The sequence below is a fragment of the Ovis aries genome, chromosome 9 (assembly GCF_016772045.2).
Source record: "Ovis aries strain OAR_USU_Benz2616 breed Rambouillet chromosome 9, ARS-UI_Ramb_v3.0, whole genome shotgun sequence".
Taxonomy (NCBI): Eukaryota; Metazoa; Chordata; class Mammalia; order Artiodactyla; family Bovidae; genus Ovis; species Ovis aries.
The window spans coordinates 28,626,073-28,652,857 of NC_056062.1; the positions used below are offsets into that span (position 1 = coordinate 28,626,073).

General features: G+C 41.8%; 3 protein-coding genes across 7 annotated transcripts in view; 1 reads left to right on the forward strand and 2 right to left on the reverse strand.

Moving 5' to 3' along the window:
- The window catches only part of TATDN1 (TatD DNase domain containing 1), a 30,775-nt gene extending 29,329 nt beyond the window's left edge, over positions 1–1,446 (forward strand). For both annotated transcript variants that reach the window (XM_042254147.1, XM_004011651.4), the window contains one exon: positions 1,274–1,446. In XM_042254147.1, the coding sequence (XP_042110081.1) occupies positions 1,274–1,376 (103 nt within the window). In that variant the 3' untranslated portion in view covers positions 1,377–1,446. The remainder of the gene's footprint in view (positions 1–1,273) is intronic.
- A 402-nt stretch (positions 1,447–1,848) lies between these two features.
- RNF139 (ring finger protein 139) lies at positions 1,849–24,112 on the reverse strand. 4 transcript variants are annotated; one of them, XM_060393660.1, is made up of 2 exons: positions 24,009–24,112; positions 1,849–4,118 (listed from the first exon to the last, which is right to left on the reverse strand). In XM_060393660.1, the coding sequence occupies exons 1-2, from the start codon at positions 24,052–24,054 to the stop codon at positions 2,302–2,304; spliced, it is 1,863 nt and encodes a 620-aa protein (XP_060249643.1). In that variant the 5' UTR covers positions 24,055–24,112; the 3' UTR covers positions 1,849–2,301. The 4 variants fall into 4 exon arrangements, with proteins under 4 accessions (XP_060249643.1, XP_014953143.2, XP_060249644.1 ...); XM_015097657.4 differs by lacking the exon at positions 24,009–24,112 and adding an exon at positions 14,673–15,250; XM_060393661.1 differs by lacking the exon at positions 24,009–24,112 and adding an exon at positions 14,659–14,751.
- TRMT12 (tRNA methyltransferase 12 homolog) lies at positions 21,375–25,793 on the reverse strand. The gene has a single exon (XM_060393662.1). The coding sequence runs from the start codon at positions 25,747–25,749 to the stop codon at positions 24,364–24,366; it is 1,386 nt and encodes a 461-aa protein (XP_060249645.1). The 5' UTR covers positions 25,750–25,793; the 3' UTR covers positions 21,375–24,363.
- Between the last annotated feature and the right edge of the window lie 992 nt (positions 25,794–26,785).

Below are 26,785 nucleotides of genomic sequence, written 5' to 3' on the forward strand. Positions count from 1 at the left end.
TGGCAGAAAGTAGGATGCTCAGTAAGTGATAGGGAGGATAGGCCAGAGAGCGTGGCCCGTGTGCCACCATCTGTCGTTTAGGTTTTACCAGGACCCAGAGGATTTTAAGCAGGAAAGCTATTGAACTGGTATCAATCAATCCGTGTGGAGAAAAGACTGGAAGGGAGACTGGTGGCAGGAATCATACTGATTTCTCAGTATTATGTATTAATTTCCAATTCCAAGTAGTTAATAGAAGAAAACTCTGTAATTTGCTAAGAAAACTGGGTCTTTAGTGTCACTTTAAATGGTAATAGATTTACTTTTAGCATACTTTGTCAGATAAAAATTTCATAGTCACTTCATTTCGTATATGTTAAACAAAGCATTTGTCACTATTATAGAACTTAAAAGTTCCGGTTAATCTCTAATCTCTGTCTCTGATTCCTCTAGGTGTTCATATTTTAAAAACCCATAAAGGGAAACAAAAAGCTTAAGACAAAGAATATTTAAATGTTTAATTCAACTGAATTTTCTAATTCATGCATAAGAAATATTCTGTCTACATGCAAAGCTAGAAAACACTACTGATAATTACCATCGTTCTAGGCAAAGAAAGTGGAAGACTGGCACCTTTCTGTTGCGGGGCAAAACCTACAGGAAGAGAAAGTGCCCCTCTCCCCACCCCCCACGCCCGTAACCACACACTTCCAAGTGACACGTTCTTCACTTCCTCTGCTGTCACTGTGCTGGTGATGATGCGGCAGTTCGTTGCTGCCCTTGACAACTAGTTCTCTAAGCAATGGCTTTCAAACTCTGACTGCTATCCCCACAATACCACACTGTGTGACTTGGTACATATTTGCATATATAAATATAACCTGAACAAAAATGGAACTATCCCTTGCAAATGTACTTTTAATTTTTTAAAAGTTCATCATGACCCACTAATGTGTAATGAGCCCCAATTTAAAAGGACTCTTCATTTCCACTGGCCAGTTCCACAACTGTGGGACACATAATATGGGCTGGCTTTATAATTTACTTGAACCTGGTTCCTGGCTCTAGTTAATGCAAGATTGTCCCAGAAATTTATCTCTAATTGCTTTGTTTTAAATATCCTAGCAGGTAAACTTTTCTGTGAACACTGCTGAAAACTTTAATATATACTGTTGGTAGGCTTTTTATGCTAAAGATGCTAAAACTGTCTTTTCATTTATGTGGAAAAAGATAAATATCTTGAAAACAGAGTATGTACTTAGAAGTTTAACCATCTATTTTTGTTTTGTTTCAGTCAAATACTGGAGATAATGTCAGCAGTAAGAGATGAAGATCCACTGGAACTAGCCAATACACTATATAACAACACTATTAAAGTATTTTTTCCTGATATGTAATTGATATGTATCTCCCATTTTCCCACCATGTATATAAAATTTCATGATTCAATAAAGGAATTCGCTGGAAGTTGTCTAAAGAGGTATCATATCACTGCATACCACCCATGAAGTCAGATCAGAATTTTTTAAAATCACTTAATGTTTTGGTTTAAAATAGTGAAAAACCCCCAAAGTATTTCATTTTGTATTTCTTTAAAAGTTCAAAAGGACAATGTTACGACAATGCTGCAAACAGAATGGCTAATAAATATACTGATTTTTACATCAAAATTAAAACCATTAGCACATCCTGGTTTATACCAAAGTTAGTTGATATAAATAAGCCTACTTCTCAACTCTCACAGTCTCTGATCTGAATCATTACTTTCAAACTCAGCTCAACTACAATGCTAATCTCAAGTGTCAAAAAAGTCTCAGTCACTTTTGACAGCCTATTTTCCGCTTAATTGCAAAATACTCTACATACATATAGAATTTATCCTCTGGTCATGTTTTATTTCCTTGATTTAACATAGTTTCCCCTGATTTGCATTTTTATTCTCTCACACCCATTTTAAAGAAAAACTAGGGTCCAGAGTTGGATACATCACAGACTTTCATTGAGGAATCTTTGGCACAGTTGACGCACCATATTATTACATCTATTAAAAAGTTATTTGTTCAAATTTGTCATAAAAATGTGAAAACATTTTATTCTATGTACAATAATGTACACAAATTTAAATAGGTCACCAAAGAGACCAGAAGTAATTAAAGAGGTATATTTACAGTAGCACATCACAGTAAACGGAAAACCATTCACAGATTCGATTCAACATTGATACTGTTTTTGTGCTTGGTTACACACTGAAGTGAAGCAGATTACTCCATTTTGCATGAACTGAATTTTAAACAAATACCTCAATGATCAGTAAATGCTATTTTAATCAGTATCGTCATTAATCAGTTCTTCAGCTGCTGTGCCTGTGTGCTGAATCACTCCATTTCTTTCTCTTTGAGCGTCATCATCACAATCTGTACTGTCATCTTCATTCAATTCCCTGTCAGATTCGGCAGCAGCTTCTCTTACAGCTTCCTCTGGATTTTCATTGGGTGCAATAAATCCATTGTTGTTAGATGTATTTGTGTTATCCTTGATATCATCTTCAATGTACACTTTCTGATGGCACATTGGACAAGTATCTTGAATGTACAGCCATTTCCGAAGGCAAAGTGCATGGAAATAATGATTACACGGTGTGATACGAGCAGATGTTGTAAACTCATGGTAGCAGATTGCACATACGTCATCTATTTCTTGTAGGCGGCTCCCCTTTATTTCAGGAAGTGAATTAATTTTTTTTACAGCAGTTCTACGATTCATGAATGTCTTCCAGCCATTTTTCGCTTGTAAGTAGATGTTAAAATAGGCATGTAAGCACATCATACAAGCCCGGATTTTACTTCCTGACTCAAACATCATAGTATAAGCCCCATTTCCAAACATTACTACTCCAAATATAAATTCAATAATATTGCCTGTTGAACGGACATAGTAGACATAATCATCAAGCTTTTCCCAGAGGACATTATAGTAGCCATCAATCATGAATAACGTATAAACAGTGAGAGAAACTATTACTTTTAAGCAGAGTTCCACACAAAAGGCTGTAACTGCAAATAACCATGTATTTAGTGCATAGTGATGCCAAAGAACATAACTGAGTATGACAGGAAGAATAAACAGGCAAGCAGAAACAAAGAGCACAGGAAAATGTCTACGAAAAGATGACACATGAGAGGCACTGAGCGACATTAGTACGGGATCTGTCATTCCATGGATGAAATGCAGGACTGCTGTTAATAAAAGGCACATGTTTCTGCTTAAGCGGATAAGTCTCTCTTCTGGTCTTAGCCCACTTAAACCAGTCTGAAGAGCCAAAATGAAAAATAAAACAGGTGCTACAAAGCCCAGTCGCCGATCGTCTTCTTCAGTTGATCCAATGAAGGCCAATATTCCAAGACCCAAATAATGGGCTACTGAGGAAATTACAGCACTCATGCCCAGCACAGTGAGTGTAGAGTCACATCCACTAATTATAAGGTTGCAAATGAGGTCCCAAAAATCATCCCAAGAGAGAAAGAAGGAAGCCGTTTCATTGGCCATTCTTAAAATGTATATTAATACTGTAGCCTGAGCTGTAATTCTTGTTAGCCAGAAGACTCGCAGGACATCTGGGAAACGAATCCTCTTCCATGTGTCCTCCATTAATAACTGTAATCCATAAATTCGATACATGTGCCTCACTAAAAGATAAACATATCTGGTGGAATAATAAAACCACTTAAGTTTCACTGCCAAGACAAGCACTGTATTTAATGTGAGAATCAAGGAAGAAGTAAAAACTAAAGTCTCTCGGATGTGTAACGGTAGTTCTGTGATTAAGCCTATTACAGGAACCAAGAGATCCAAAATAATTAACTGTGAATAGATGGAATGAATTTGGAGTAGTGTGATGTATCCAATTCCAAATGTTAGCTGTAGAACAATGAGTGCCATCCACAGCGAGGGCCCTTTTCGAGGAAGCAGCTCAATTCCAAAAGCTGATGTGTTGTAGGCACCATAGAAGTCAATGTGCAAAGCAGCATAATAATTTACCAACACTGAAGTCGCAGCTAATAGAAAGGCTGAGCTGTACATGTAAAACTTGAAAAGCGATCGCTGTGACAAGATCAGGACAATACTGGATACAAATATACCTAAAAAAAAAAAAAAAAGAGAAAGACGTCATTCGAATGGAACTTTGTTAAAGAATGTTTTTCCACTAAGTTATGATATTCTTCCTTTAATAAGTATGAACGTTTTCAAACTGAGGAACATTATGCCTCAAGACAATTTAGGCTTAAAGGCCAGTAAGTGTTATATAAAATCAGAGTTCAACAGGACAGATCAAACACATCCTTAAAATTTTACCCTTTATTTTCTAATTTTCAAAGTAATTCAAGTAGCATTATATCTCCAGAAACCAAATTACTAAAATATTTCCAAGAGATTATTGTGCTATACACAGTTTAACAAGCTTTAAACTTGAAAGAATGTATAATTTCAAAATTATTCAAAAAGTTTTCTTAGATACACCTGTCATTTAAAAGTGGACATTTAATTTCCAAATACATGGGATTTTGTTTAAAGTATCTTTAATATTAATATTTCATCTTGATACCAAAGCATTTAAATGCTTTCTTCTCTGAAATTACCCTCCATGTTTTTTCCTCTTTACCTTTATTGAGGCTTTCAGTGGGTAGGTGGAAGGTCTGTCCTGGTAAATGTCACATTGCACTTGAAAATATGTGGATTATTTTCAAATATCCCTCTATACTGATTTCTAACATAATTCCACAGTGATAAGAGAACAGACTCTATATGATCTCAATATCTTTGGACCATGAAATTTTTGCACCTTATTTTATGCCCCTGGATATGTTCCAGTGTCTCCTAGTTTACAGTCTATGGGAACTTAATAGAATTTTATCCTATTGTAGTGTGAAAACTGTATAAATCTGAATTATGTTGAATTGGTTCACAGTGCTTTTCAGGTCTATTATATCCTACTTCTCTGTATACTAATTCTATTAATTTTTGAGAGTTTGATATTGAAACTCCAACTAAAAATCTTAATTTATCTACTTAAAAATTAATTGTAATATATAATTGAACTATATATAACCTTGTTTTCTATTTTCCTAGTCTCTTGTATATGTGTTATCATACTTTGATAATGTAAAAAATTTTGAAGAAAACCTTAAAAAATAGTTAAGATAACTTCATTACAAAAACACTAAACATAAGCAAAATGGACAACATTTGTTCCTATTAAATCTGAGATTTTTCTTAAAGTGTTCTTTAGGATGCCAAGTTTAAGTTTTACATTTCTAGTTACCCCTATTTCCTCCTTTTACTCATACTGTGAACTCCTGCTGGCTCTTATTTTTCCTGCTGCTTGAATTTGGGAATTCTCCCTTGGATCCAAGTTCACTTTTTTTCTGTACATACTTTCCTACAGATACCAAACATGTCCTCCATGTTTCCTTTCTCCTTATGTTTGAATCTTTTTCTTCAAATGTGTGTGTGTACCAAGTTGCTTCAGTCATGTCCAACTCTTTGTGACCCCACAGACTGTAGCCCACCAGGCTCCTCTGTCCCTGGGATTCTCCAGGCCAGAATACTGGAGTGGGTTGCCATACCCTCCTCCAGCAGATCTTCCTGATCCAGGGATCAAACCCTTGCATTGGCAAGTAGGTTTCTTGTTTCTTGTTTTTTTTTTTTTTTTTTTTTTAACCACTAGCTCCACCTGGGAAGCTCTTTCTTCAAACAGTCATCCTTCTGATTCTTCAAACTAAAATAGCATTCAGAAAACCAAAACGTATTTTAGTAAGTTCTCCCCCTCTCCCACACTATAAGCACCAATATACGGTCTTCATATGCATCCAGCACCTTCTTTCTTGGTGCTCTGACAAATTTTTAAGTGAGATCACAATAAACATTATTATCCAAGGTTTCAATTATGGAAACCACATCCAAATATTCATCTATTTCTACTTCTGCACTGAACTACAATACTCAGAATTTCTAAAACCTACAGCTAAACTGACCTCAAACAGCTCTTCTTTCGATTTCCAATTTCAGTCAGAGATTACCATTATTATTCTTTTAACTGTACCTCTAGACCCCCATCCAGAGAAGGCGATGGCACTCCACTCCAGTATTCTTGCCTGGAAAATCCCATGGATGGAGGAGCCTGGTAGGCTGCAGTCCATGGGGTCGAGAACAGTTGGATACGACTGAGCGACTTCATGTTCACTTTTCACTTCCATGCACTGGAGAAGGAAATCGCAACCCACTCCAGTGTTCTTGCCTGGAGAATCCCAGGGATAGGGGAGCCTGGTGGGCTGCCACCTATGGGGTCACATAGAGTCGGACACGACTGAAGCGACTTAGCAGCTGACCCCCATTCTCAAACTCTGACAGTCAGTGACAAATTCTACTAATACCTATACCTATACCTCCCCTTTCCTCAGTGACAGCCATCTATTAGTCTATCTCAAAAACTCTTTGATTCAAATTCATCTACAAGCCACCAAACTGCCTTTCTTCATGTCTGTCCTCAAAATACTGCAGCAGCTCTGATATTACTGATTAAAATCCACAGGTCTTGTTCTAACATTCGACCCAATTTGCTTTAAAGTAACAATAATATTCCTCTTCACACACGAACCCCACACTCCAGATTTCTTTCTTAAACACACCCCTTCTTCTCTGCCACAATTACAGTTGTATTTACATTCTTCTCTTTGCTTGGCAGGATGGCCCCATCAACTTCCCAAATCCCTGACTGTCCAAATCCTACCATCCTACAGACACTCAGACATTACTTGATACTGTAGTTTATAATTGTGTGTGTGCTCACTCAGTCATGTCTGACTCTTTGTGACCCCATGGACTGTAGCCCGCCAGGCTCCTTTTGTCCATGAGGATTCTCCAGGCAAGAATACTGGAGTGGGTTGCTATGCCCTTCTCCAGGGGATCTTCCCAACCCAGCTATAGAACCCAGATCTCCCACGTTGCAGGTGGATTCTTTACCAGCTAAGCTACCAGGGAAGCCCCAGTTTATAATAACCTGACCCTATTATATAATATGTCCTTGATAGCAAGCAAGGATCTGAACTTTAATGTCTATGGATTCCAAAATATTTTGTAGAAAATAAAGTGCAATTAGTATTCACTAGGGAAATAAACATTCCTGTTGAATTCTGAATTATATTTTTAAAGGCATCCATGAAACACAGCCCACTTGAAAATTAAAAACTATGACAAGACAAAGCTGAGAAATCAAACCTTGGAGTACAGAAAAAGTGACAAACTCCAAATTAAATATCCATCTTCCCATGTAACTTCAGTATGTAACCAAGACCAATAATGCACATTTCAACGGAGGCATTTCACAATCCACTGCAGTTAGAAGCAAGAGCCAAGTTCCTCCAAATGATGACTGCCCACAAATTTTATTTTGTGCCAATCTGTCAGGTCATTTGTGAAAAAGAGAACAAAAGGAAACAATCACCTGGAAGATAAATACATCAACCTCCATGTGAGAACTACCTACCCGCTTTGCTGAGCAAGTGGGCCACTAATAATCTCCCAAAAAGCTGACAGCTGGGAATGGCTCTTTCAATAGAAAATGGGCTTTTTTTTTTTTGAACAGGATTAGAAACCCCCTTCCATGGAAGGTAACAGGAAATGGAATTTAATCAGCTGCCATATGCCATATGTAATGTTACTTTCTCTAAATAGAAAAGCAAAAGTCAGTAAATTTTTCCTGAGACAAAACTTAATCTAAAGTAAGTCAAAACTAAACCAAAATAACTTCAGTTCTACTTTATGCCACTTTTTAAAAAGGGAGAGAGTTAAATAACTGTGAATTATTTTTAACTTGCTATTCACAAAGTGGTAAATTAATCTTTACCTGTCAATCAATATTCATGAACTTTGCTATAACTTATAACCAGACTTTATTCTAATAGCTTTATCCCCACCACTAAAGCTTATTTTTACACACAGATTAAGGAATGATTTGGGTTTTTAGAAATTCTTCTGGATAAAAAGTGCCATTTTGCTTCGTGCAAATGTACCAAAAGAAAAAAAGAGAATATGACAGGTAAATAAGGCAGTGAGACTACAACTTCAAAGACTGGATATCTCCTCGTAAATAACAATCTTATACTACTCTTTCCTGATTAAAATCACTTCCCAAGATTTAATAATGACCAACATTTCCTGGTGGCTCAGCGATAAAGAATCCACCTGCCCGTACGAGAGATACTGGTTTGATCCCTGGATCAGGAAGCTTTCCTACTCCCTTGGAGTAGGAAATGGCAACCGGCTCCAGTATTCTGACCTGGAAAATCCCACCGACAGAGGAGCCTGGTGGACTCCAGTCCACAGTCCATGGGGTCTCAAACAGTCAGACACAACTGAGCACATGCATGCCACCACAAACATTTGAGAATAGTATAAAATGATTTTAATTCCTACCCAAAGTTTGTATGCATAGGAGGTTCTTAAATTTTTCCTTTATACTCATGTTTCTGTGTATGGAATACAGAATCGGCTCTCATTTTCATGGGAAAAAAGTAAGTCAACTTTCCAAGTCTCTCAAGTACTCTTCCCTCTCAAGGCCTTTAGGAAGTGTTGTCAATAACACCAAAGTTTCGTTTCATTTTCCCAACTCCAGACATTCAACTCTTGATATTTAACCTGTAGGCCTAAGAAAATTTAGCTCTTAGACAGAAGTTTCCTCGTTAGGATTTAAGAGTGACCTGCAATAAGTGATCAAGGCTATATATAAATGCTGCTTTACAAGGAAAAATCACCTTGGGACAGTGACAAATAGAACTAACTAGCATCACAATTTAGGGATCTGGTTCTCCAGTAATTCGAGTTTTACTAAAGTGCTCAAGGCAGGAAAAGAGGCAGGAATCCAAGTCAATTCAGGCACTCTGAAGATATATATGAACTCAATTCATGAAAGAGTTCAGGGCCTTTTCAATTTGGGTGAACAAACAAAACAGACAAAAAAAAAAAAAAAAACAAACCACCCAAACAAAAAAAAACAAACCACCATGTACGTTATACAACAAAATGTTCAACTCTTATGTGTAAAGTCCATTCACACCCTTAACCTTTCTGGAAGTTTGGGACTAAAAACTGGAAGGAAATAATAATAATACAACTCTCCAAGTACCTTAAATACTTTTAATATATAACCTAAAGCAAGCTGTGGAAAAACATTTCAACACCTGACAGAATGAAGATGGACCAGCACTAAAATAAACGCTGTGACTGCCTTACTACTCCTGAGGGACACCTATGCAATGAAATGCGGAGCAAACAAAACGGCCCGGAATGTTCATCTGCAGATGCACCTGACAAACTACAGCATAAGTTTTTTTCTACTAAACTTTAAAAAAGATACTAAGTCTTTTATTGATAAGATAAATTGCTTTTAAATTTTAACAAGTATGTTTTTATTAAAAATATATGAACATGATTTTTTTTAAAGTCCAACCCCATAGGTAGTAAATGAAGAATTAACCAAATTTTGCATAAATAAACACACTCATGGATAAATACTTCTTTTTGCTTTTTACCCAGAGATCCCATTATAATAACGGAGTCTTTTTTAACCTTTTCAAAAAACTGCATTTCTGAATACTCAAAGAGGGCATCTTCTTACTTATTGACCATTCATGTTTCTTCCTCTGTGAAATGCCAGTTATCTTTTGCTCATTTATTTATGGAGCTGTTTTTCCTTGCTGAATATAGTCATTTAAAAAATATTCTGACTACAGACTCTTTGCAGCTAGCTGTAATGCAAGCATCTTCTCCAGATGTAGGGCTGTTCTTTTCTCTTTCCGATGCTCCCTTTGATTAACAGAGATTTTTAATATCACTGAATTTATTATTTCATACACTTGCTTTTATATATTTTTAAAGAACTTTTTCCTTACTCTAAGATTAGAAAAAAAAGTTCTACATTTTCTTCTAACTTTCTAAAGTTCTGCTTTTCGCATTAAGATACTAATCCACTTTGAACTATTTATATACTGATGTGAGATAAGGTTCAATATAATTTTTTCCATATAAGTAACTAAATGGCCACAAATAGAATAGTCTAATTTACCTCAATTGTACTTCAATTCTACCTCTGAAACACATGAAGCTTCTCCACATACATAGGTGATCTGTTTCTGGGCTTTGAACTCTATGCTGTTTATTGGTCTATTTGTCCATCTCAGTGGTTCTCAACCAGGATCAGATTTTGCACCAATCATTTGGCCACAATCCTGCCACCCCCAATCACCAAAGAATTATCCCTCCAAAATGTCAATGGTATCTGCTCAGACTCCCTAGGCTATCCCAATGCAGTCAATCATCATAATCGGTTCACTTTGTTTTTACAGTCACAGGTTTTCTGAGTTCCTTCTACAGCACCAAAAGTCAGTCACTTTTTTCAACAACTTCACTGCATAGCTGTAACTAGTACACATATACAATGAATAGATTCTCTTTCAACAGAGATTTAGATTAACAATTTTTGTTTTGTTATTACCAACAATGCTGCAACGAATATTCTTGCCCACATTTTCTGTAAAACTGTATCTTCAGGCCAAATATTCAGAACTAGAATTGTGAGTCAAAAGGTATAATGAATTTTAATTTCAGTTGACAGTGCCAAGTGGCTTTACATAGAAATACAGCTTACCAAAACTGTTTAACATCATCTATTTCCCCATACCTTTGCAAAACTAGTTTTTATTCAAACTGAATTCTTTACCAATCTTGCAAGTAAAATTTTAACTGCATTTCTTTAATTATAAATGAGACTGAGTAATTTTTGTTTTGCTTATTGACCTTGTACATTTTATTTACTCTGATATCCTTATCCTGGGGCCTATTTTCCTCCGGGAGTAAATATTTTTCTTATTGGCAAAGTAAAACTCTTACTGGCACTTCAACTAAATATGACACAAATATTTCCCCCTTGGTGTGTCATTTAAAAAAAAAATCTTTGTAAAAAAGAATTTTGTCATCAAGAAGTATTTCATTTTTATGTATTCAAATTTATCAAAACTTCCTTTGTAATTTCTGGATTTCCTCTTATGTTTAGAAAGGCCTTTCCACGTCGATGAATTGTCATTATATGAGTAATACTATTAAAACAAACTCCTATGCTTGCATTTTCTGCCTTGGATTTAGATTTGCTAATTCAGCATTACACTGCACTGGGTTACATTTCATTTAGCACTTAACACCTCCTAAGAATAGCTTAATATTCTTAAAAATTATATATATTATGATATGATCTAATTTGGATCTCCAAAATGAGATGCTTTATATCCTGACCTGCAGAATTCTCATATTAATTTGATAACAAATAAAAGTATAGTAGTAAAATAGTTTCTTATAGGAGAGTAAATTCTTTAGACACTATAAATAAAACTGGATGCAGAAAGGATTTCCATCTTGACAATTTCACTTTAAGAAAAAGGTGAGATTGACAAATTTTGAGATTTATATTCAGTAGTACAGAGAGGTCTACAATTATTAAAAAATTAACCAGGGAGAAAATTGATTTCAACCATCTTTGGGTGTCTTTTACACACGAACCTGTCACTCTGAATAACAAACAAGATGCTTCATTGTTTTGTTGTTCAGTTGCTAAGTCGTGACTAACTCTTTGCAACCCACCAGGCTCTCCTGTCCTTCAATGAATGGTCCTCAAATATTTAGGGCATTTATTTTTATTCAAGGTGAAATTTTTTCCCACCAAAACCAGTTTTTAATGATTTTATTATTCTTACAAATATGATAATTATAATTACATTGTCATAATGTGAGGAGCTTCCTTTGGGGCTCAGATAGTAAAGAATCTGCCTACAATGCAGGAGACCTGGATTCAATCCCTGGGTCAGGAACATCCCCTGGAGAAGGAATGACAACCCACTCCAGTATTCTTGCCTGGAGAATCCCATGGGCAGAGGAGTCTGGTGGGCTGTAGTCCATGGGGTCGCAAAGAGTTGGACATGACTGAGTGACTAACACATGCAATTTGAGGAGCAGTCAAGAGATAGACTTGGAAAATATTTTGTATTTTTCATAAAGTCTGACCCAGAGAACATTCTGAGATCAAAGTTTTCAAATAAACAGCACCAACATTTTGCTGATGACTTCCAAAAACCAAAATATCTGTAACAGTAGTATGGTCTTAACTGAAGTATAAAAATTTTGTTTAAAAGTTATTAATGCCATGTTTACTAGTAGCTAACAATGACATGTTCCTTACTAGATTCCAGGTACTGTTATAGGAGCTTATACCCCGGGCTTCCCTGGTGGCTCAGAGGTTAAAGCGTCTGCCTCAAATGTGGGAGACCTGGGTTCGATCCCTGGGTCGGGCAGATCCCCTGGAGAAGGAAATGGTAACCCACTCCAGTATTCTTGCTTGGAGAATCCCATGGACGGAGAAGCCTGGTAGGCTACAGTCCATGGGGTCACAAGAGTCGGACACGACTGAGTGACTACACACACACACCTATTGCCCTTGTCACTCTATAAGAGATACAGTATTATGGTTCATCTTCACAAAGGTAAAGAAAAGAAGCACAAAGAAGGTAAGTAACCTGACAGACCTGTCAAATACTAACTTCCATGATTTGCTACAAAAATAAGAAGCATGGATATAGTACAAAGAAAATACCAGTTCAATGCTCCTGAATTACAAAAGAGTTAATCAAAGAAAATACTCGTTTAAGGTTCCCTAGCCTGACACTTCGGAGAAGGCAATGACACCCCACTCCAGTACTCTTGCCTGGAAAATCCCAGGGACGGAGGAACCTGGTAGGCTGAAGTCCATGAGGTCACCGGGAGTCAGACACGACTGAGCAACTTCACGTTCACTTTTCACTTTCATGCACTGGAGAAAGAAATGGCAACCCACTCCAGTATTCTTGCCTGGAGAATCCTAGGGACGGCGGAGCCTGGTGGGCTGCCGTCTATGGGGTCGCACAGAGTCGGACATGACTGAAGTGACTTAGCACCAGCACCAGCAGCCTGAAGCTCAACCGTGAGCGTCCTGCATTAAAGTACCTGGTCCCCAGGGGGCTCTCAGAGGTTCTGTAGTATACAGGCCAGAACATTCAAGGCATTGGCTACACTGCTGCCAGAATGACTTTGTGAATCCTCTCAAACCCAGTTTTATGGGGTTTTTTTTGGCTCCTCCACCTTGGCCTCCTCCGGCCTCCTCTCAAAGCAGAAGTAGGGAAAGCCCCTCCTACCACCCTCAAGTCCATGTTACATTTGTTATTTACTGCCCAAAACAGAACTGCATAATTTCAAATTTCATGAAGTTCTCTAGGAGTCTGTTAGCTTCTACTCTCTAGCAAACTTTCTCTTCTCCTATGGGGTTCAGGAATAGAAACGATCAATCTTCTCCATTTCTCAGTCTCCCCACTCCAGGAATCAGCACCGGTACTGACTGCAGGCATGTATGTTATCATGCCATCAATTAAGGTGGATGTGTGTGTGTGTTGGGGGGGTTGGCAGTCATGGGCTCAGCTGGGACCACCTTTCTACTTATATAACGAGACAAGCAACTGCCTTATTATGATGAGGAACTTCTAAATGACAGGAAAAAAAATGCTTTCCCATCAGGTTCCTGTTCTTATTAATTTCACTGTAACATTATTTAACTAATTTCATTTTTATCCCCCCCAACTATCAGGATTAAACAAAATATGTTAAGTACAAAACATTAAGGCTGCTAATTCTCTTTTCATATTGTGGTAGAAAGAATAAAGTAGCAACAGATGGCTTCTAACTCAGAAAGGTTTAGAAAAGATCTCACCATCCGCTCCTCCTCAGCAACACTTCAAAGGCACTACCTCACTAAAACCTGACACTCAGTTACCTCATCAACAAAATCTGCCACGTTTCAATTCCTTAAAAACTTAAACATAAATGCTTCTCACTCCAGCAACGCAAGAGAAAATGGGGAATGAAGTACACGATGCTTTTCACACTCCTCTCTTACACAACGAAGATACTGATTTTCATAGATCTCTCATCAGTTTCTAGCCACCTTTTTATAACCGTTCTCAATACCTTCTCCTCTATTCACGGAAAATTTTAGGACTCATTATTAAGTATCACCTTCTTCATGAAGGTCTTTGGCAAATCTCAAGGTTTGACTGACATTCTCTTTCGCGTGGATGTCATTCAGACGACAACACACGAATACTGCGCATTTTGGAAAGGGGGAAACTGAGGCCCAGGTCTTGGCACGACGAGCTCAAGGTCACACACGGCGAGATGGCAAAACGTAAGCAGAGGTGCTGTTTTTCCAAGGCTGTCGCATAGGACGCGGTGAGACAGGACACACTCCCCGAGAGAGCAGCAGGCACAGGGCCACATGCTCGCACATCGCTGCTTCCTCCCCACCCTCACTCAAGAGGCAAAAACCAACAGGAGGCTGACTCGCACGGAGGACCGCTCCGCTGTCAACTCCGAGACAAGTGTCATCTCCTCCCGTCCAGCCCACAAAGACGCCGTCCCCCCCCCACCAACTCGAGAGGGAAACGAAACTAGTCGACACACACACGCCCCCACCCCCCATCCACCTGCGCACGGCCGCCCTCCCCCTCCTGCACTTCTCGGCCCGCTGAGCCATCCCCGGACGCATCCTACCCCGTTCCCCTCACCAAGGAGCCGGAGGAAGATCTGGAGTCCGATGCAGAACCGGCTTTGGCAGGAATCGTAGTAGGGGTTGAAAATGGCGTCGATGATGTAAAGGCAGGGCACTCGGAGCGCCACTTCGAGCGCCGCCCAGACCTGCTGATGGGCCATCCGCACCTGCTGCTGCGGGGGCCCCACCGCCGCCATGAGCCGCTGGCACACCGGGGCTGGGCGGGCCGCGCGGGGCAGGGCCCGGGACGGCGGCCGGGGGCGGAGGCGAAGGCAGGCGACTCCGCCCCCGCCCTCCCTCTCGTGTCTCTCTCACGGCCCGCCCCGCCGCCTGCTCGCGTCTCTCGAGCTGGAGCAGGCGGCGGAGGCGGCGGCTGAGGCAGCGGCGGCGGCTCCCGGGAGGCCTCCGGGTGTCGGTGTTTCCGGCAGGCTACGGTCTGGCTCCTCCTCCCTCCACCGCCTCCCCCGCCCGCGGAGCCACCATCTTGACCTCGCCCGCCCGCCTCTGCCGTTGCTGCTGTTGCCAGACCGGGAGGCCGCGCCCGCGGTCACGCGAGACCGCGGAGCCCGCGCGCCGACGCTCACGTCATAATCCGGCGCTAGGGGCGCTCCCCGTGCAGTCATCACGCTCGGCGTAGCAGACGTCCCTCTCGTTACCATGGTTTCCGCGCGTTTGCGGCTTTTGGCGCCACCCAGTGGCGCAACCTCTGTGTAGCCGCCTCTCCCCTAGAAGCGTCGGGGTAGTGTGGGTTTCCCTGCTTCCACGGTCCGGAATGACTAGTTGCTTTATTAGAGCCCATTAAACGTCCCATAAACATGATTCAGAGCTGCTGGGAGTTGGAAAGCCAAAAGGCGCCGCCCGCCAGAGCTACTTAACTCCACCGACAGGCCGGGTCTGAGCGACCAACCTTCCGGCGAAGATGCCACCAGGCCGCCTGGGGTTCTGTTGGAGGAGTCGCTGCTCGCGGGTTATGGAGCAGACACTGTGGTTTGGGCAGGGTGTGGTAAGCGATACCGAGAAAAACATCCCTTTGCACTTTATCGTTGTGTCTCCTACCCGATTGGGCAGAACTGCGGACCCTAGTTGGCCACATTAGGATTTCAAGGGCAAGACCTCTGGCCTTGGTATTTGGGTCACATCTTTGAGGTAAGAATACCCAGGCAATCCCTTCTCAAGGCGGAAGAGACCATACTTTTTAATGTTTCTGTAGGGGATTAGAACGTAAGACTCCAGAATAAGACACTTTGACATGATTATTTTAAGCTGAAGACATTTGAGACACAGCAGGAACAAACAAAAATCTCTCCACCTCATAACTTCCCCCCTTCCATTTGCTTAAATAATCTTAATTTCGTGAAAGTCGCTCAGTTGTGTCGACTCTATGCTTGAATTCTCCAGGCCGGAGTACTGGAGTGGGTAGCCTTTCCCTTCTTCAGGGGATCATTCCCAACCCAGGGCTTGAACCCAGGTCTCCCACATTGCAGGACTATTTACCAGCCGAGCCACAAAGGAAGCTCTAAGAATAAGGGAGTGAGTATTCCTTCTCCAAGAGGATCTTCCTGATACAGGAATCAAACCGGAGTCTCCTGCATTGCAGGCGGATTCTTTACCAATTGAGCTATCAGGGAAGTCCTCTATTTGCCTAAAAATCAGACGTAAATTTCTATTGGTAAAGTTGTGTCCCGCTCCCTTACCAAGAGGGCAGCTCAGACTCAAACACCCTCAAACCTTATTAAACTAATCCTTACCTTCCATTAGTTTTCCCCAAATGTTTACCTTCCCAGAGTTTGCCATCCTTGAAAGCCTAAACCCCTTTTCCTTTTATCCATTTCTTTACAATACATTGTTTTTTGTTAAGATGCTGTATAAGCCCCAAACTGTAGCCACCTCTTTGAGTTATTTAACACTTAGCTTCTCCCAGGCGTCTGTGCACCGCATGAGTAAATAAACTTTTTCTTTTGTTAATTAATTTTATCAGTTTAATTTCCAGGACCCCAGCCACAGAACCTAGGAAAAGACGTTTGTCTCTCTCCTGCACTTTCTTATCCATGTTTTAACAGTTTCTGATTTAAATCTGATGCACATATTTTTATTAGTATAAGAATTTCTAATTAAAACTAAATACCACCTTGGGACCAGAACTTTCAGGGTGGTGGCACAGTTGTTCTTGTCTTACTCAGATACGACTTCAAGCAAGTCTCTTTAAACTCACTAGTTCTCACTTTCCCCACCTGTAAAAATGACGGTTTGAATAAGATTCTGGCAAGGACTTTAAAATACTACCTTAAAATTAATTTATATGAGTGAGGTAGTTTTTAGAAAAATTTTAGGAATTTTTAAGATAAAAGATAAACTTTCAAAGAAATAGCTACAATTCACTGAATCTAATCTCTCTGGCTTCTACATTGGTTTGAATGTTGCACAGCTCATGTATATAGTAAACTGAGTCTACTCAAAAACAATGTGGTGTCTATGTATTAATTACAGTGTTCAAAAAAAAAATCTGTTTCATTTGACATTAGTGGTTCAAAAGCCTTTAAGTAGCTCTAAAGAGCCCTTAGATGTCAAATGTATAAAACTTAATTTGAATTTTCAGTTTATATTTTCATCAGCCAAATCTTTGTTAAATGCAACAGGAGCTGATTCTGGGCTATCTGAAGCAAAAGAATATTTTATTAGAGAATTGTTTTAATTATTTCCTCGAGATTTCAAGCTCCAAGGTCAAGCATATTATATTATATATCTATACCCAGGGCTTCCCAGGGAGCACAGTGGTGAAGAATCTGCCTGCCAATGTAGGAGACACAAAAAATGCAGGTTCAATACCTGAGTGGAGAAGATCCCCTGGAGAAGGAAATTGCAACCCACTCCAATATTCTTGCCTGGAAAATCCCACGGACAGAGGAGCCTGGGGGGCTACAGTCCATGGCATTGCAAAAGAGTCAGACACCCTTCAGCTCACACACAGACATCGGTACGGAAGCTGCATCAGAGGGTGGATACAAGCAGCTTCCTTAGTGGAAGAAAATATGAAACCAGCACTTAAATTTCCCACCCCCCTCCAATGTATTATGTTTTTTTTTTCCTTTGAATGAAAGATGGGGATGCTGGTAGGAAGGGTAGGGATTGATAGCCCTCCCCAAAGGATAAATACATACCATAACTTTATCTCAGATCTTGGGAATTAATTTAAAAATAATCTCTGATCCTAAATTACTTTATAGTTTTTCTCATTACATTTCAGATACACTCATCAAGACCAGTGAATCCCATGGCCATGTGCTCACTGAAACACCACCTTTGCTGTAAAGCAGGTCCCTAAGTCAAAGGCAGTATTATGCAGGACACATTGATGGATCAAACACTTGGGAATCATTGGCTAAGTAGTCTGACCAACACCTTGTGGACAGGAAAGGCAAACTCATACCTGGAGACAGCAAGATTCTAGTCAGGGTCAATCACTGTCCTTCCAGGAAAGGAGTCCAGTGTAATCTACTTGCTATTAAGCAGATGATGTTGTATGAGGTGCTCAGGGCTGAACATGAGGGAGTGGCCAGCGGGTGAGTGGAGGCCATGTTGTTGGCCTCTCACTAACCTGCATTCCTGGACATGACTATGTACATGAGCCCATTATGCCAGCACTGGGTTAGCTGGTGACATGGCTGCTGGTTAACTGGCCACGCCCATTTTCTTGGTTGATGAGTGCCTCTGCTGTGGTGGAGTCCCCAGTAGGCATTGTTATACAACCCAAAGCTCTTTACTCACATGCCCAATCCCATAGGTGTCTCTGCTGCTGCTTCTCCAGGCTTCCTTGTCCCCTATCTTCTAATCTTTTTCATTCCAGGCCCCTAATCCCCTAGCCAATTTATTTGCCACTTGCCAGAAGGTCTAGTCTTACTTCAAGCCACACAAAATGGATGATCAGGAATACTACCCCAAACTCCCCTGCCATTTAACACTACTGAGTAGTGACTGTAGGGCAGCAAAAGTCTGTTTTTGTTTTAAACCCATATCGTAACAAACCAATCTGTGAACTTAGCTTGGGCTTTTTTGGCCTCCATCAGCTAGACAAAGAGCCTCTCAAGCAGCCTCAGTTGTGAGTCGTGGGAGGGACCCTGGTGCAAAAGTTGTAAGTGTGACATGGGAGCCTGGGCCGCCTGCTTGTGCACCTGTTTTTCCCCGGCCCTACTTCCCCACATCCTCAGGCCCAGTTCCTACTTGTCATCAGCCCCAGGTGTGCCATTTTCACCTTATGATGGATCGACTTGGTGGGTCTGACAGAACAGCTCATCACGGGCAACTTGGGCTATAGGGTCACTTAATGCCCCACGAAATGCTGTTCCTACCAAGGCCTATCAGCATGCAAGGAGCCATTTGTGAATGACATGGTCTCCACTGCAGATTCCTTGGCCTTGCTACAGAAACTAGAAGTCTACCTTGGGATTCTCCAATTGGACTCTTGCCATAAACTATGACTGCTTTGCTTATCAGGTACCCCAGTCCTGTACAAAATCTCCTGTATCGAATGGCTCATGCATTAAGGCTTATGCATTAAATTACACTGCAGCCTGTACCTGCTCCAGAGCCTTTATGTGCTCTGCATCCCACTGAAAACTGGCAGTCTCCCAGTCACCCAGTGTATGAATCAGAGCAGTATTCCCAGGTTCTGAATTCCCACAAAGAAGGCTGGAGCTTGATGTGCTTCCTTGGTGGCAGAATAATTCTGATAAAATGAGTGAGATGCAAAAATTCATACTTTATTGTGAAGACATCTTGACATTCAAGCAGACCACCAGACCCTAAAAATTTCACTGATGTAAAAAGGATGCTGGTTCCTACTAGTGATTATTTCCTATCCTTGGGAATACAATATGCTATTTATCTGGCCCAAGTAGTAATGATGTCATGAATGTAATAATGACATTCTGTGGAAGGTTCAGATGGTCCAGGTCTCTCCAGGGTATACTGTGACAGAGGGTGGGTGGGTACTGTTCTCTGTCCTGTGTGAATGGAGTTGCTTCTGACCCCACATCCTCAGGCCCAGTTCCAGACTCATGGCTCCTGTTGGTACATGTAGGTTAGGTCCTGAATCTCCTTTGACATGTAGGCCCACTTGAGAATGTTGAAAGTAGACAAATAAAGTGAAGGGAAATGAGCTTCAGAACTGCTTTTTTTTTTTTTCCCATGAGTATGCATAGCTTTGATTTTAAAATAAAACTCAATTACTAAGTCTATCCATCTATATCTACCTGCCTAAACGTGTTATACCAAAATTCAGTTTTTGCTTCATATTAAATATTTTCTGCTTACTTTTGATTCAACCTTTACCTCTTAAATACCCAGAGCCAGATACTTGTTTTCTGTTTTTGGCCTCTCTGAAATCGTGTGTGATTGTTGGTCAAGAAATCTTGCAAGTTATCATATCTAATCAGAAAGATGTCACTGCTAAAACATAATTGTGGCAAGAAATTCTTATGTGCTTTATATATTGAAACATGTCAACTGAAGTGCGTTATATATATTTATTACTGCTAGAGTGAATTTCTTCAATGATTGTGAAAGCTGTACATTTATGTACAAAACAATTATTGTAAATTTCTAAATAGTTAAAAAAAAGACAAAATTTATGAAACAACGCAAGCCACTGGACATAGGCAATGAAGGGGGCAATGGTGCACGAGACCTGGAAAACAAACAAGGTGAGCCATACAGTTGCTTCGGTCCACTGCCTGGAAAAGTGTTCCAGGCTGTGGCAAAAGCAGGGAGGGGAGGCCAGCAGACTCCCTGTGATGAGATGGGGCTGGCCTCCCCTCGCTTCTTTTGCCACAGCCTGGAACACTTTTCCAGGCAGTGGTCCTGGGAGCCCAAGTAACTATAGAGTTCACAGGGTAGAATGCCAGGAAGCAGAGAGCCACACACAGAGGGAACTCCAGAGATCTGCTGACCAGGCCCTGAAAGCATTCAGCTGAGTAATGGCCAGCCCACGTGACAGGAAACTACCGAAGGCCAACAGAAGAACCATCCGAAAGGATTACAGGAAACAATACTCAAAGCTCACACACAGGGTATGGGTAATTCCTGTTCCTGCCAGCAAGGGCGACAAATGTCCTAATTCACAAGGCATAAGTCAGAGAATGAAGAACAGTCTTGCTTCCTGATGGGAAAAAATTAATCCCAGACTAAATGCTGCTCTGACAAATGCTCAAAAACAAGATTCAAAAAGATCAGACTATTTCCAAGTAACTTAACTGTATTCCAGAACAAAACTCAAAAATGTTTTTAGAAATATGAAAATAGTTTTAATCATATAAATAATAGTTCGGCTTGAAAATGACTATTTTAATGGCTTGTCCAGTGTGAACTGGCTGCACCCTGAGGCTGTTCAGAATGACATATTTTGAGTTTCTTCTCACACATGTGTTCAGGGTGGGAAAAACTGAAATTAAAAACGTTTTTTCTAGGAGAAAAATGATCTCATAACCCCTGTATTTCCGTTCCAGTTAAATCCTGCCAGTTAAATCCTGATTCATGTAATTCATTATGGTATATCAAATGTATTATGCAAAATGGAATAATTATTTTAAAAACCTAATAACATCCATTATACTTAAAAAAAACCCACTAAAGATGTGGTTTAAATTGGGAAAAAAATGCTTTTTATGTACTAGTTTCTCATCATTTAAAATTTGCATATTTAAAACTATACATGATACTGGTATATTAATACAAGTATATAATTTATTAAAATTATGGAGTTAATACAGCTCACAGTTAAGAGTTTGATAAAATTATTGCTTTTTAATCACAACTTCTCCATCAAGTGGGAGCATTAATCAGCAACTAATCCTGAAACCTGCAGAGGAAAGCTTTAGAGCTTCTACAGATTCCTGGATTGAATCTGTAAGGAACTCTGTGAGCCTCCTGACTCCTTTCATCTTTTTTCCTTGGTTCCATTAGACGTCTCTTCTGGGTCAGGCCATCCGGCAACTGCTTGGAGAAAACTGTAATGTAAATGGATATACTCAACTGGAGAAAAAGGCTAAGGGACCCTTATTTTCTTCCATTCACACACAACTCCTGCTCACTCCGGAAATTTCAGCCTAGGCATCCCTGCTCCCACGTTCCCAGTCACCCTCCCCATCTCCCACAACCCAGATCCCCAAATGTGGGCGGTGCCTCCCGACGTATGCGTGTAAAAACCCATCTGTTTCTGTATGTGCACTTAGTACATGGCACTGACATTGTTTCCCCTGTGTCTGTCTCCAGATGGTGATTCCACGTAGGCAGGACTCAGCTTCACTCACCTGTGTCCCTGGCCTTCTACCCAGTGCCTGATGTGCAGAATTCACAAAACATCCTCATTAACTAGTGAATGGCTTTCAAAATAAGGACCTTCTGCTATAAGTAAAGCAGATGTGTAGCAATCACTCACAGGTGGACTGGGTAATGGTCGTTACCCTCATACAAAGACCGACGGAAATATTCACGATATACCAGTCACTGTGATGACAGTTACCGTATGTTAACTCATTTAAACCCAAACACCTTCCTTTCAGGACATGTTCAGTTGTTAACTCCAACCTACAGATGAGGAAACAAAATAGAGACTGACCATTTGCCTCAGGTCACACTTCTATGTAGACCTGCCAGGAACTGAATGAGTGAACCTGAATTCCATGAAGGCAGAGCCCACATGTCTCCCTTCCCCACTAACACTCAGGGCCTGGTATGCAGGACAAGGTGAGTGAATTCACTTGGGCGCACCTGACATGAGCTGCCGCCCCCACACCTTACGGCAGGAAGGCAGCGCCTCAGCCCCTGGACAGGTGGCTCCCTGACTTGTTCCTCAGTTTCCCCCCCACCTTCCTCCCCATATTGGCTCAAGCCCCAGCCTGCCATCTTGAGCTTGAGGAGAAAGCAGTAGGCATGCATGTGAGAAGAAACCCAGTGTGTGAAAGAAAATGATGAAGGCAAACACAGGAAGGCCACTCTGTGGGATGGGAATGTAACCCAGGCTCCCTCTGCAGGATCACGTGACACTCAAATTTCCTGGGGGCCTGCCCTGCACCAGACACTGTTCCTTTTAATCCTTACATCAACCCTCATCTTCAGCTTGCCTCTCACTGCTGCTTCTGTTCCAAACTGATCTACTGGCACCGCTTCAAACACTGAGCAAACTGGCACCTGTTACTCTTCAAGCAGCACCTGCTTCCACACCAACAACACTTAACAAAATTTTGCCCAGTTTTTAAGAGCCACTTCAAACACTACCTCTCTGAAGACCTCCCCGCTCAATTCTCTGAGCTTTTCTTCCCCACTTTCACACTCCCACGACAGCTATCACCCACATGGCACTTACTGTGTCCCAACTCTTTCTGCATTTCTGTTAGGTCTGCTGCTAGCTTGGGAGCCCCTCAGAAACAGCATCTAATGTCTCTTCATAGTTCCTGTGGCTCATGTGGACAGCAGGCATTTAATATTTGCAGAATAACACACACAGCAGCAATCCTGTCCTTACTGCCACCACTGCAAGAGAAGGACAGGCAGCCCAGCCCAATGCCAGGTACAATCACAATCCTGAGAAAGCCACACTTCGCTTTTTTTTTGGCCAGGCCACACAACTCTTGAGCTCTTGGTTCCTTGACCAAGGACTGAAGCCAGGCCACAGAAGTAAAAGCCTGGAATCCTAACCACTAGGCCACCATGAATTCCCAAGCCACACTTTTCTGTATTTCTTTCATCAGGCAAACAGGCCCATATGGCTTCAAATGCCCCAAAACAAAGCTCTGAAAGGTGATTCTTGACAATCAGTCACCCCAAAGGTAAACTGCCTCCCTACAATTAATTAGTCATTCCAACAATAAACCAAGGTGAGGCCTGGAAAACTCACAATCTCCGACATTCCTTAGGGCTCCTTATGTTGGCCCTGATGTTCCCAGGAAGGAAGATGGAAAGGGAACTTGGGGCCTGTAAAGATCCTCGATTTTAACTCAAACTTTTTAGCAATTGGCAGCTACTGCACAAGCTACAGCTGGAAATCTAGTTTTCCTATCATTTAATGTAGTCGTTCTTTAACACTTTCTCTGCCACAATGAACCTAAGACACACTCTCCCCACACACTTATTTAGGAATGCTAAAGTAGGGAATGGAATCAGTACACTGGAGTAATTGTTGTCTTCGTCCCTCCCTAATTTAATCAGTCATAATAACCAAGCGGCACCACTCTGTCTTGCTTTGGACGCCACTGCTTGGGCAGATTTTATTTCTCAAGTCCATTCTCCTCCCACTGCCACCACCCTGGTCCAAGCCACCATCATCTCATGCCTCAATAACCACAGAAGCCCTGCTCACCCATCTCCCTGCTTCCATTCTGGCACCACTCCAAGCAAGTTTCCATATTACAGCTGCAGTGATTTTGAAAACAGCATTGGGTCTTCCACTTGACAGAGCCGAGGTCAGAATTCAGAACTTGTAACTGCACAGACAGGTCTCATTTCAATAAGCCACACTGCTTTCTCCCAGATTTATGGCTCATTCTGTAGCATGTTAATGGAAGACAAGTGAAATTATATGTATTGATTGAGGGCCTGCTTTCAGGGTCACAAAATATTAGATTACCAGGAGACAAGAGGGGTGAAACCTGGCCTGAGCTGACGCTTTCAGGGTCACTCACAAGTAGATCCTCCCGTCTCAGGATCCACCTCTTCTAGCCAACTAGATGACAGGGGCGGCATTCCAAATCCAAGACTATGTGATCCACGTGGGGAGCATAGGATTTCACTGGTTGGATGTGCAAGATTTGTGTCTTCCACGGTTTTCCATGCACCTGATGAAGAAGAGTGGCAATTCGAGTCTCTGCAACTTCAGCCCAGCTCTGCCACTCTTGCTTGGTGGCCACTGACAGCGTTTTCCTCCTAGAATCACTGGTAGCTCCATTTTTCAACTGGTTGCTGATAATCTGCTGAGGAGAAGGCCAATGCTCCTCCATCTCACTGCTTCCAGGAGGCTGGAGAGTCTTCCCTGGGAAAGACTCCACATTTTGGTGAATATGCAAAATGCCTCCAGCATCCTGTTTTAGCACTCGGCAGGCAATGGGCCAGCCTTCTTCAGAGCTGGGAATTAGCCCCAGATTCACCCGGTCGGCAACGTTTGATAGCTTCAGTTTTCTGTTATCTCCAAAGTGTATTTGGCATCGATCAGCTACTCCATTGAGTTCAAGGTTATTTCTCAGAGCAACTACCGCATGGGGATTCCACTCACAAGCATGGACGAAAGCAGCCTCGGCATGAACTAGGAAAGGCAAGGTAAAATAACCAATCCCCGCATAGAGATCCACCAGCACTTCTCCAGCGCAGGGCAGCGACGCCACACGAAGCTTCTCAGTGATGTTTCCGAAGGAGAACATGCACTGGGTCACGTCAAACTTATACCGAATCCCATTATCCACATGCTCTACCCAGCCGTGGTCGCCCAGCAGCAGACTGACTGCTGGAGTCCGAGTGCTATCCGGGGACACCCGCCCTCGTTTGGCCAAACGCTGGACGCCAAGTGCCGAGGCAACCGTCTCCCAGAGTTCTGGTTCCAGATGTCTCCATTGCTTGGCTTGGAAACAGTCCTCACTCAGCAACAAGAGGTCACCGTGTCGTTGCCAAGATCGGGGCAGGTCAGCCTCCAACTCTGCAGACCACGTCACTCCGCGGCCCTCTACCCAGCGACTCACCTCAAGACACAGTCTTTGGGCAGGTGAGTAACTCTGGGCCTTCTTTGAAGGAACAGGATCCAGGAGCTGCGTCAGCACACAGGTGCTGCCTGGAGCCACACGATTCCTCAGCTCCCGCAGATGCTGCTCAAGGAAGGCCTGTCTCAGAACCGGTAGCGCCACGGTGCCATCCCGCAGCTTTTTCACACGGTGCTGTCTATCCAGGAGTTTCTGCTTCTCGAGATATTCCTTGTATCGCTGGGTAAATCGAGGCTCAGTCACAACTGCAACAGCCGTGGGCTTCCCGCTTGCCTCTTCCATGTTGCTGGCCCTACATTGTTTCCGACTCCCTCCACGAAACTTCCTCTGCTCTGCCTCCGCGTATCCACACATAAAACAGTAAGAAAAGCGCGCACAGCGCCGGCGGGGCCGGAAGTGACGTCAAACAGGCAGGCCGGAACTAAATTACATTATCTCACTTCTTGACGAATGACGTCGGGGTCGCTGTTTGGTGTGAAGCCGCCACCGCCATCTTTGTTGTGGTCAATCATTACTTGCTCCAGCCTATGAGAAAATTACTAACAAGAGGATTTATAAACTTAGTCGACTTGAACTGTAGACTTATAAACTTCAAATCAGTTGGTGTCCCCCGGAAGCCTCAGGAACTCTCTTCCATGCTGTTTACCAATCAAAAGAGAGACGTGAACCTGAAATGATGCCCTATATTTGGAGAAAGCCTTCCCTTAGTCTCGTGCTGCACCTAAATCTCAGCCTGAGATGAAATTATTCTCAAGGTTAAACACACTCTAGGGACACCGGTCTCCTTTCGCTTTCTAAAGCAGGCCAAACTTTTTCTTGTGCTCTTGCCTCTTCACTTGCTGAAATGCCCTTCCCCAGAAGATACAATGCCAGGAGATTTGTCTGAAGGTTATCTTCTTGGGAGGCCTTCATTAAACACTCAAAAGTGTCACTCTCTCCCCTCCACATTATATCTATTTAACGTGGTGATTCCTTCTTTAGCCCCTGACTTGCTATTTATTTGTTTACACTTAATAGCCTTTTTCCCTTAGTGACACTTCTGGTTGCTCAGTCATGTCTAACTCTTTGTCATCTTTTTAAAAATAATCTGTTCCTGTCTCTCTCTTTTAAATCTATTTTAGCTGCACTAGGTCTTAGCTGTGCTTCACTGGATCTTCATTGCAGCATCCAGACTCTTAGTTGCAGCATGAATGCAGGATCTAATTCCCTGACCAGGGATCAAACTCGGGCCCCTTGCATTGGGAGTGTGGCTTCTTACCCACTGGACCACCAAGGAAGTCCCTCTTGTCACATTTCTAATTTCAGTCCACTGTGGTCAGAGAACATACTTTGGTATGATTTCAATCCTTTTAAATTTATCAGGGTTTGTTTTATGATTTAGTATATGGTT

Coding starts and splice junctions, on each gene's coding strand:
- RNF139 (XM_015097657.4), bottom strand. CDS start 14,853: ATGGCGGCGGTGGGGCCCCCGCAGCAGCAGGTGCGGATGGCCCATCAG. Junction 4,119..14,672: donor GATCTTCCTCCGGCTCCTTG/GTGAGGGGAACG, acceptor TTTTTTTTTTAG/GTATATTTGTATCCAGTATT.
- TRMT12 (XM_060393662.1), bottom strand. CDS start 25,749: ATGTGTGGATACGCGGAGGCAGAGCAGAGGAAGTTTCGTGGAGGGAGT.